Source organism: Populus alba, chromosome 10 (genome assembly GCF_005239225.2).
Source record: "Populus alba chromosome 10, ASM523922v2, whole genome shotgun sequence".
In the NCBI taxonomy this organism is placed as follows: Eukaryota; Viridiplantae; Streptophyta; class Magnoliopsida; order Malpighiales; family Salicaceae; genus Populus; species Populus alba.
The window spans coordinates 7,612,755-7,624,084 of NC_133293.1; the positions used below are offsets into that span (position 1 = coordinate 7,612,755).

The 11,330-nt window shown below is 29.6% G+C and overlaps 1 protein-coding gene and 2 non-coding genes across 3 annotated transcripts; all 3 read right to left on the reverse strand.

Annotated features, from left to right (window-relative positions):
- Positions 1-7,042: 7,042 nt before the first annotated feature.
- Positions 7,043-9,442, reverse strand: LOC118044412 (large ribosomal subunit protein uL22y). The gene is made up of 7 exons (XM_035052684.2): positions 9,321-9,442; positions 9,195-9,231; positions 9,058-9,098; positions 7,702-7,932; positions 7,520-7,622; positions 7,365-7,432; positions 7,043-7,274 (listed from the first exon to the last, which is right to left on the reverse strand). Exons 1-7 carry the CDS (start codon positions 9,321-9,323, stop codon positions 7,221-7,223), a joined length of 537 nt encoding a protein of 178 aa, XP_034908575.1. The 5' UTR covers positions 9,324-9,442; the 3' UTR covers positions 7,043-7,220.
- Positions 8,186-8,315, reverse strand: LOC118044516 (small nucleolar RNA snoR74). The gene has a single exon (XR_004686799.1). It is a non-coding gene; the product is annotated as a small nucleolar RNA snoR74 (small nucleolar RNA).
- Positions 8,834-8,963, reverse strand: LOC118044509 (small nucleolar RNA snoR74). Its single transcript, XR_004686797.1, has one exon. It is a non-coding gene; the product is annotated as a small nucleolar RNA snoR74 (small nucleolar RNA).
- Positions 9,443-11,330: the final 1,888 nt, after the last annotated feature.

Here is an 11,330-nt window from a genome sequence, read left to right on the forward strand (position 1 = left end):
TGATTGAAAACTAAATCCTATTATCATAATTTGTTTAATCAATTTATCTTGTGTTCTTATCTTCTGCGAAATTCCTACCTCTTCATGTTTGGAACTAGACAAAGTTGGAATTATTTTCATCAGTGTTAGGCCAAAGATCTCTCATACTTATGGTTTTAATAATTTTGATGATCATAATAATTTAGTGAATTTAATATATATGTCAAGATTTGATATTGTAAAAAATTTTCTAGTATGTCAAAGTAGAGAAAAATAAACTCTTTGGATGTAAACTTAACCTCAATGCGTAAACTTAAAGTTATATAATCGAGTTTTTATAGAATTTAATTTTTCACATAAAAATGATTTTTAATTAAAAAAATTTATTGTTAAATATATATACATATTGAAAAATACTTTATGAGAAAATCTTTGTCAAATACTTCAGCATTGTTACTAAAAATATTTTTGAATAGAAAGAATAAACTTAATTAAATGATTTCTTGTTTTTTTTTTATTATACTAAAAATTTCTTGTTCATTTTCAACTAGGTGTGGTTCACTAGTATCTAATTAAGTTGACTTTTCCACACTCAAAAGTGTATAACACAATTATGTCCTTCTCCTTTGCTAAACACGCAAAGCATGTTTGAATTTCTCATTTAATAATAATTAATAGAAGGTAATAAAATAAGTTGGTTGAGTTTTACTTAATTGTCCTATCTAAAATATCTAAATTTATTATTCAATTCTGACATGATTAAATCAAGTTGAATTAAGGTTTAAAAGTTTTGTTTTCAAGTTAAATTTTTATACTTTTATACTAGTTTTAAGAGTTTTTTAAGTTAAACAGTAAGGATAATTATTTTTTATTCGATTTAGTTTTGAACTAAAAAAAAAAATTAGATTAAAAATGTAGTTTCTTAAGGTTTTGAACTTGAAATCGATTCAAATCTATTATATTTGGCTTAGTTCAGTTTTTTTTTTTATTTCAAAACTGGTTTAAACCCAAATTACTTCAATTGAGATTTTTTATGGTCCTCACTTTTCAGGGCCCTTTCGGTAGTGTTGGGGAACGCGATAGAAACGGCGTTCCCAAAAAATTCAAAAGTTTGTATTTTTGTGCTAAAATTTAATGCAATTTGTACTTTTTGGATCGTTTTGATGTGCTGATGTCAAAAATAATTTTTAAAAAATGAAAAAAATATCATTGGCATGCATTTTGGCACAAAAAGTTATTTGAAAAATAACCGCTACCACACTGCCAAACACGCTCTTCATGCTTTTATTACAATAGATCCAAGTTTTTTTTACTATTTTTGAGTTTTTCAAGATTTATTTTGAATTTTTTCATAAATATAAGTTGTTTTATTACAAAAGCTTTTCATGCCCATAAATAATTATATTAATTTTTACTTTTAACATAAACATACATAATTGATTCCAATCCAACGAGTAAAAACCCTAGAATCCTCACATAACATAGAAACAATCTAAAAAAGTTAAAATTAAATTTAAAAGTTATCTAAACTAAAAAAATTATTGGATGAAAAAATTTAACTTTATGATTATAATGAACCATTAACAACTGAAGATATAAGGATGAAACCTTGATTATAACAAACTAAAAATATGTAGGTAAATGAATAAAACCCAAGCTATTAATTATAACGAACTAAAAGCTATAGATAATAAAGTTGAATATCAGAAAGGCAACAAACATCTTACATTACGTATTTATTACTAGTTACATGACCCGCGTGATGTTATGGGTTATTTTTTTATATAAAAAATATTTAAAAAAATAAAGATTTAAAAATCTTGGGTTTTTCTGCAAAGCTATACACAAGAATCTTGGGTTTGGCTGCAACGTCTGACCTAAGAGTAATATTTAAAATATTAATAATAATATTAAACTTACATGATATAAGTTTAAGTGAGCCTGACTACAACATCAGACCCAAGAATATTGGATGTGGGTCTGGCTATAAGATCATGTCATAAAAGTGTGATAATTAAATAGATTAATTAAAAACAATAAAGAAAAAATCAACAGGAAGAAAAAAACTAATGAAGAAAAAAAATTTTGAATTAATTGGATTAACCCTTTAAACTAGGTTATCCCATAAAACCTGAGATTCACGTCATGAAAGTTTGATAACTAAATAGAAGAAAAAAATGACGGGTTTACCCAGAATTAACTGGGTTAATCCATTAAACCAAGTTAACTCGTCAAGCCCAGGATACGTGTTATGAAAGTCTGATAATTAACTAGAAAGAAATTAACTTTAACAAACTAAACTAAATGAAAAAAATAATTAAAAAAATCCAGGTTAACTCGTCAAGTCATTCTAACCTATCAAACCCGGAATCCGTATCATGAAAATCTAATAACTAAATAAAAAATATTTAACATTAACAAACTAAATCAAACAAAAAAAATCATTAAAAAAACAAAAAAAAAATTAAAAAGAAAAAAAACAGCTATATAATATAATATAATATAATAATAATTAAATATATTAGTAAAAGGTGTGGGAAAACTATACCACGCTTTTTAAAAATATTACTTAATTACAACAGAAAGCCCACAAAACCAGATACAAGGAGCGCATGTCTGCGTAAGCTCTGCGGCAGACATCTCCATCGCAGATCCATCCTTCCTTTCCCTTTTCACTTCCACTATCTTCATCTTCCTTGAAAGCACACTTGGGGTGAAAATCAAAGACACATGGTTCGCAATAGAAAAAACAGCTATATCCTGTTTCCCGACAGCCATTGCAAATATATATGCTTTGCGTTTAGTACGTATAAGCTCGTGCCCAGTATGAAGTTCGTGTTTCACTTTCTCTGGCCACCCCTTTGCCTTTTCCTCAACCTCCTCCTCCAGTTGCTTTAGATGTTCCTCATTGAATGGAAAAGCATCCGCCACGTAAGCTGTCAAGTGCATCCGAGCTTCCTTCGTAATGGTCCGGCCCTCTTGGGCCAATGGCTACAGCTGCAGGAATGCCTTGAATTTTGAATTTCCGCCTCAGAATTCGGTTCCTTGCGTCACCAAATGGAAGGGCTAACCAGGGTATTTCTCAATAGAACTCATCAAACCTGAATTATTTTAATCCAAAAATTTAAATTATTAGATAAGGTCTTAAGATATGATTTATATTATTACTTAACACATCCCTTTAAATAAAAGTTATTTGGACTTGAAACTTATACAAGTTCATATTACCTTGTGCTTATTTTTTATCAAATAAATAGAAGATTGTGAGATTTGAACTTGTAACCGCTTAATGATTAAGGTTCTGATACTATCTTTTAGGATCTTATATAATAGTTTAAGTTTTTAGGTCGAGATAATTTTTTGATATGATATCAAAGTTTTAATAACCAAGCAGTTACGATTAGTTCAGAAACTGGAAACTAATGAAGAGTAAACCATATGAATGATTAAAAAAAAAACCCTTTTATAATATATATATATTCAGTTTGTGATAAGAACTTTATTCAATTTGTGATAATAAGCAAGTTATTGAGCATAACATAAATACAGTAATGCAATTAGAACATACTGGATTAGCTTAAAAATAAAAATTACCTTGGAAACGCTTTTACCAATAGCAAAATAAGTTATGAAATTCAAAACTAACAAGATTGTAAAAATCAGGGTCTTGAAATGAATTTTTATATCTAAAAATATAGTAACATAGTGATTATTATGAGAAAAAAAAAAACTTTTGAAAACTCCTATAAAAAATTGAGTGTGATTCAATAATTGTATCAAAAGTTATAATTTTTTTTGAGTTATTATTCTAATCTGGTGCAACTATAATCTGGTGCAACCAGATCCTCTCCTGAGCCAAAACATGTTTCCATTGATCTATAAATATATCTATTAGGTTATCCATATAATCTGTCTAGAGTATATTCTTATCTAATTATGATAGACTCGCATTTAACTATACAAAATTACCCGTGAGAAACTATTATATGAACAATAATTTTTTAAGATTTTAATTTGAGTCTATTTTATAATTTACAAGTTGGATAAAGATATAAATTTTTATTTATAAAATATATTTGAAATAAAAAATTTATAAAATTATAAATTTTATGTAAAATAATAAAATAATTTTATCCAGCCACAAAATCAGTTGATATTTATTGTGCTTTAAAAAAAATATTTAAATACCGCTGTTATAAAATGTGACAACTCTCTTACCACTTTTAGAATATTTTATTTTAGAAATGTAATAGAATAAAATTATATTATTTTATTAAGTATTTTTTTAAAATATGTTATTTTGCCAAAAACTTTTAATGTACTTTACTAATTTGAATAAAAAATCCAAAATGCTGTCACTGCCGACTGACTGGTTGACCTTCTTGTCTCCCTCTGCCCTGTTCTGCATTATAAAACAAGATGGACCGGTCTTACTTCTTTTTTAAGAAAACACATATTCCGTTTTATTCTCTCTCTTCTTTTATCTCTTTGAAATATAAAGAGTTTGCTATTAAATGTTTTTTCCCGCTATTATCTGTTCAATGAAATTATTATATTCCTCATAAAAAAATGCAAAAAAATAAATAAATGGGTTGAACCTTTCCGTCTTTTAAATCAATAAATTCTTCAATTAAAAAAAATTCAAAATTGACCTAATTCGATTGTGATTCATTTAAAATTGAGTCTTTCAAAGAAAAAGCATCATCTGTAATTGAAGGAACAATCAATTGGTCTATGTCGGATCTTGCACAGGGAGCTTAAGGAACAATCAATTTTACGGTGTTTTTTTTTATTAATATCAAGGTGACTTGAGAAAGTTTTAGTATCGAAGTAATTATTAAATATTATTTAAAAAAAAAAAATACTGCCACGTAGCAATAATGGACGGCCCCTTTGCTATTCAAAAAGTGCGTCACCAAACATCACCTTTCACAAAAGTGTTTAAATCATCTTAGCATCTTTTTTGTGACGAGGCGGCACGTGTTCCAAACAGTCCTTCTTTTTTAAACCGACAAACCTTTTCTTTTCTATTTTCCTTCATCTCCCCCTCACTTGATTTTCGCCTTGCCCTTTAAAAACTTAAAAGCAGCCCTTTCAATTTGTTTTTTTCTTCAATATTAAATTCATATTATTTTTTTACTATTATTTATTTTATTTAAAATAATTTATAAAATTAGAATATTTTTTTATTTTTATCCTCATTCATTTTTTAAACCTTTTAAATTTAATCATCATTCTTTTGTCTTACAATTTCATCGTCCTCATGATTTTTTTTTTCCTATCAAAATTGATCCTTATTATTTTGATTGTTATTTTTTGTTTTGACAAATTTTTTAAATTGATATTTTTTTTTCAATTTCATCTTTCAACATCAAATTAGTTGGAAATTCAATTTTTTAATTAAGCTCAAGTCTAGAATTTTTCAGTTATGAGTTCTAGAAACTAGCTTAAGTTTAGGAGGCTCGTTTGAGTTTGCTTGGTTTTTTCTTTCTTTCTGTAAACCTCATGTATTTTTTAGTTTTATCATTTATTTCAACTGTAGATTGAGCTTTGTTATTTTTATTTACTTGTTTTTTTATAAAACTTTTTATTAATTTTTAAAATAACTCAGGTTATCTCGAATCTTTTTATTTATTATTCTTTGTTGAATTTTGTTTGGCTATATATTTTTTTTTAAATATGATTTCATCATTTAATATTAAATTGGTTAGGAATTGAGCTTCTTAATTCAGCTGAGTCTAGGATTTCATGGATTGTGAATTTGAAACATCAGTCCAAGTTTAGAATGTTTGCCTTTTTTTTTTTTTTTTTCAGTTTTATCCTTCAGCTTTTACATTATTAGTTATTACGCCTTGTTCTTTCTTTTATCTTCTTTCTATAGGATGTTTTTTGTGAATTTCCAAACTGACCCGAGTTATCTTGGATCTTTTTATTTGTTTTTATTTATTGAATTTACTTTGACAAATTAATTTAATTGATATTTTTTTTTTCTGATTCCATCCTTCAACATTATATATGTTGAGATTTAATTTTATTTTTTAATTTTCATCTTTCAAAGTTGAGGTTTTTTTATATTAGGCTTCATAATTTTTTTTTGTTTGCTTTCTAATCGTTTATTTCGGTCTCATCATTTAGATCACAAGTTTAGTGGGTTGGCTTGGTTTTTTTTTTTAAATTTAATATTTTTTTACGTTCTGTCATTCAATATTATGTTGTTTTAAGATTAAGTTTTTATAATATTTTTTTGTTGAATTATATTGGAGAGTTTGGTTAAGTTGCTTGGTTTGTTTAGATTTTTGTCTTTTTTATTTTATTTTGGATGTTTGGGACTTCAACTTTAACTTCTTATTTATTTTCTTATTTCAATTGTGTCCTTTTCTTTTTGTTATTTTCTATTAACTTATCTCAAGCTCACTCAAGTTTATAAATAATTTTCATATTTGACATGTTATCTCAAGTTATTATATTTAGCATTTTCATTCAAGTCAGCTCAAATCAGAGTTTTTTTTTTTTTTTTTTTAATTTTGTTCTTTTATATTTGATTTGTTTGAATTTTAGTTTCATTGTCTTTTTTGTTTTATCAATATTTTTTTTCTCTCAATAAGGTTTATGCGATCGCATCACCGACCTTTTTTCCCCGGCATACAGTTTTAACATAGGCCTGCAAATAATCTAGTTCACTCCATATTCTAATGGGGGCAGAAAGCCACCGCTGTACGAAATCAAAGTTCTTCGATTCGCAGACAAAGTTCATTCAGCTCATTACATTTCCAAATCCCCCCAAGCACCGAACTGGAAAAGGCAGCTAGGGACATGGCGAGGGAGATCAAACATAAACATTTAACGATTATGAGACCCTAGAAACCAGGTCAACAAGGACACTTTGACGAATACAGCTACCACAACAAGAGGACATAAGTCTGACAATCTGGATAATTTTCAAATCGAAACTGGTTTCTCACTCCTGAGGGCCAAACTACAGGGTGGTTCACAAACGGCCGATCATTTCCATTATCAAGGACTATTTGTCAATTTACGATATAAAACTGTGATGAAAATAGACTTCAAATAAACTCGCCAAGACATTTCTCATAGAACAAAGAACTAAACATAATTCGAAATCAACATACAGGATGTCCAATACATCTAAAAATCTGATCATTCTATAAGATACGCAACAAAATCCTTGAGAAAAAAACACAGAAATCAAAAGGGGATCCACACTGAACTAAGATCTCCACTCAAGAGGAAGCTTGAGACTTCTTTGACTTGCTGGTTGCTAGCTGGGTCTCAGGCTGTTCAATACAAGTACACAGAATTAGAAAGGTCCAAAAAACACTAGTATATTAATTAAACTATGTACCAATTAGAAAGAAATGAATTACCTCTTTCTTAACTGGCTCTTCCTTTTCAGATAAAGTCAACTCAATGTGGCAAGGGCTGGACATGTAAGCTGGAAAGGAAAAAATAGATTCCTGTGAATACAGATGGAAATGTAATTGTAAGATTAACTAATACGATCTAATCAAAACAAGCTTACGATTAATTCTTCCATGTGCTCGATAAGTACGACGTCTCTGCTTCTGTGCCTGATTCACCTGGATGTGAGAAATGTAGAGTGCATCCACATCCAAACCCTTGACCTGGAAAAGCAAGTAATGTCAGTAAAATGGCAAGCAGAAGATGATGAGAAAGTGAAGACAAATAAGAAGATAGATGTACCTCAGCATTGCTCTCGGCATTCTTGAGTAAATCCAAAATGAACTTGGCAGACTTGGCAGGCCATCGTCCTTGTCCATTAGAGTGCCTGTTCTTTGCTTGTGCAGTACGCCCAACTCCACCACAGAAACGTCGGAATGGAATGGCCTGTTTGTGAGCCATAACATCTTCCAAATACCTTTTGGCCTTGACCAGAGGCAACTTCCTTAGAGCAAAAGCTGTCTCTCTTGTATTCTGCATGACATTAAAAAGGATGCACATGCCAACACAGGCTTAGAAAATCTATCAATGGAAGAAACATAATTACAATCAAGATCATCCAATGCATGTTATGACTAACTAGTTTTTCAAAATGCAGTACTTAAAAACATTGAGAGGCCAAAGCTAATCAGAAACAATGGCCCGAGCATCAATGGATAGAAATCAATACAGCTATAAACAAGAACCAACACTTCAAACATGCATGGAGAAACATCAATATGAAAACAGATGTGACATCATTTACTGAACCTTAAGCCACCAATAACAACAGAGGTTCACCCAATAACAATGCGATTAATTTTCCTGAAGTTTACAAGAGCCTTGTTCACAAAAAGGCAACAAGACCCTGCTTTTTTCATCAGGATAAGAATCAGAACAGAAAAAATGGAGGGTTTTTTTGTCGGTTACAACCAAAACACGTCAATCAATAGACAAAATGAAGAAAAAAATCCAGTGTCTCAATTTCTTGTTGATGAAATATTCAAAACCTCATTTCTCAAATCTTCCACATGATCTTATTTAACACGAAAAAGATTTCCTTTATCCTTAATTCAAATTGTCAACAACAGATGATACAACTAACTATACATGAAAGATCGGATAACCTAACCAATGCTTCGTAATTATTAAATGTAAGACTTCATAGTCCAAGTAACAAATAGACATAGCCACAATATTATATAATTTTGTTATGTTGTTTCCTGAAGGAGCGAGGAAAAATACATGTAATTCACCAGCTTCTACATCAATTAACTCTTCAACAAATGCAAAATTCAGGTCAAAAAATCATTTAACACCAGCATAAGCCAAAAGGCGTATATTAATTAATTAAACCTATAAATAAACTATTCATTTAAACAAAATTTTAGTAAGAAAATGTGCCATCGTTTACTGAACCTTCAGCCACAGAAAAAAAAAAAGAGGTTCACCCAATAACAATGAAACTGATTTCCCTGAAGTTTACGAGAGACCTGTTCACACAGGCAACAGACCCCTGCTTTTTTCATCAGGTTTTTTTACTAATAAATCAGCTTTTTTTTTTCTTCAGATAACAACGGCCATACAAAACAAAACCCATCAAAACTATACACATAATACCTTGAAGTGAACTCTGAGGTCAGAGCCCCTTGCCTTGCAAGCTGCAAAAAATTCAGACACAATAACATCAAGTTTAGATCTCCTTCAGTGATAAGCACGCTCGGGAAACCCAAATGGAAGAATATTAGTCGACTTACATTTGGTGGGGTTATCAGGCTCTCTAGAGTACTTAACCTGAGAAAAGAAAAACAAGGGACATAATGTGATTTAGTGATGTGGAGATTCAATTTAAGAAAGAAAGGGAAAGAGAAGCGGTGGCGTACCATGGTGGCTGCAACTTCTGCCTTGTCGAAGCTGGAGATACGTTGATTTGGTGGCTCTAGCAGAGGAGAAACGGAGAGGCTGCTGAGTGCGGCTTATATAGGGTTTCTAAGTGAAAGAAACCCTAATTCCTGCAGCAGACTGACTTCAACGCTGCTCCTTTTGGGCTTGGGGTTTTTTTTTATTCAGCTTGTCTTCAGAAGCCCACTTCGTTTTATTTTTTAGGTGTTGAGTAGATTTCATTTAAAAAAACATATTTTTTTGTATTTTTTTTTTAATAATTTTAATATATTGATATTAAAAATAGAAAAAATTTAAAAAATTATTTTAATATATTTTTAAATATAAAAATATTTTCAGAAAACATAATATCATGCCAAATAGGCTTTTAGGGTACATAAAAGATCCAATAGCCTACTAATTAAGAAGTTATTTTTTTTATTTTTCTTTTTACATAAGATAATTCATGCTTTCATACATATTTTTTATTTTGATGTCAAAGGTTATGCCTAAATTCTCTTCTGAACGATTTTAAAGCTACATCTATATATCAATATAGTATATTGAAGAATATTTAATAAAAATATTAATTATTGATTCCAAAATTCAAATTCAAAACCATAAAGAAATATACTTAATTCGAATTTGAAACCTCCTTAGAATCCGTTTGGCTACGTGTTAGAGTTCACGTTTCTTCCAAAACACACTAATTAGGTGTTTGGTTACATATTGTTAAAAAAATTTAAAAACGTGGGTCCCATCATTGAAATGCAGCAAGACCATAATTTTTTGGAAGTAGTAAAATACTGTTTTTTTTTTCAAGTTTCAACCTATGGTTGAACTTTCTAGAGATGAGTAATGTGGAATTACCAAAAACACACATTATTCCTCGTTCGGTTCTCATTTCTCTTCTCATTTTCATTCTTGTTCTTCCATTTGCATTGATTTCCCTTCACATCAGCTCTAATTGCGCACAACAACTCCACAGTAACCATTACTACTACAAAACCCAAAACATTAATTGATGACTCCTTCTATTTCTGCACATTCAATTGTTATTCATTTCTCTTTAACAAAAGGAAATGAAGAACAACAACAACCCTTTACAACAACCCCGAAATATGTATATAGATCGAGCATGATTCAAGCACCAGAGCTTAAATTTCCAAAGGGTTAGTTCACTGGTCTGTTTTTATAGAAATTTTAAGCTGTTGTTTATTCCAGCACAGATCTGTTTATCCCCTTTTGTTTAATCACTTGTTTATATGCTAATTTTTCCTTCGTTTCTCCTTATTAAAAGAAAAGGAAGACGACGAACAACTTGTGTTCCTGCAAGCAACAGCCCCACCACAGATATCAATATTGTGCTTCATTCAAACACCTTAGCTGCAATTTCCAACGGGTATTGTGCTTACTTCACCAGTCCCCTTAGCAATTTTAATTTTATTTTTGTTCATTGCAATGAAATTGACCTGTTTATGCCCTTTTTAATTCACTTATATTGTACTCTCGTCAACCATTACTGCTAATTTTTCATTATCTTTATTCCCTCCATGTATCTGCGATTATTTTTGTGTTGGTTATTTGTTGTTGTTGTGTGATGCTGATTATTACCAAATAAATGTAAATTAATGACACAATTAATTTCAATTGCTAAGGTAGAACATCCCATGTTATTTATGTTAAAATCGTATTAGTTGTGGCATTCTGCAGATTGCTAAAAAGATAAGTGTACATTAATATATATATATATATATATATATATATATATATATATATATATATACAGAACACCCCTTGCTTGCTATGTTAAACTGATATTGTGTGTTGTTGATTTCTAAATAATAGTAAATTAAACAAATAATTTCAGTTGCTAATTAAAACATCCCCTGCTAATTGATGAAAAACAGTAATAGGTTTATTCCACCGTGGGCAGGTTTTTATGTTCTTTCCCCTATCAAGTTTCTTAGCTCACACTTCACATCATTCAATCTTTTTTTGACTTGGTTCTT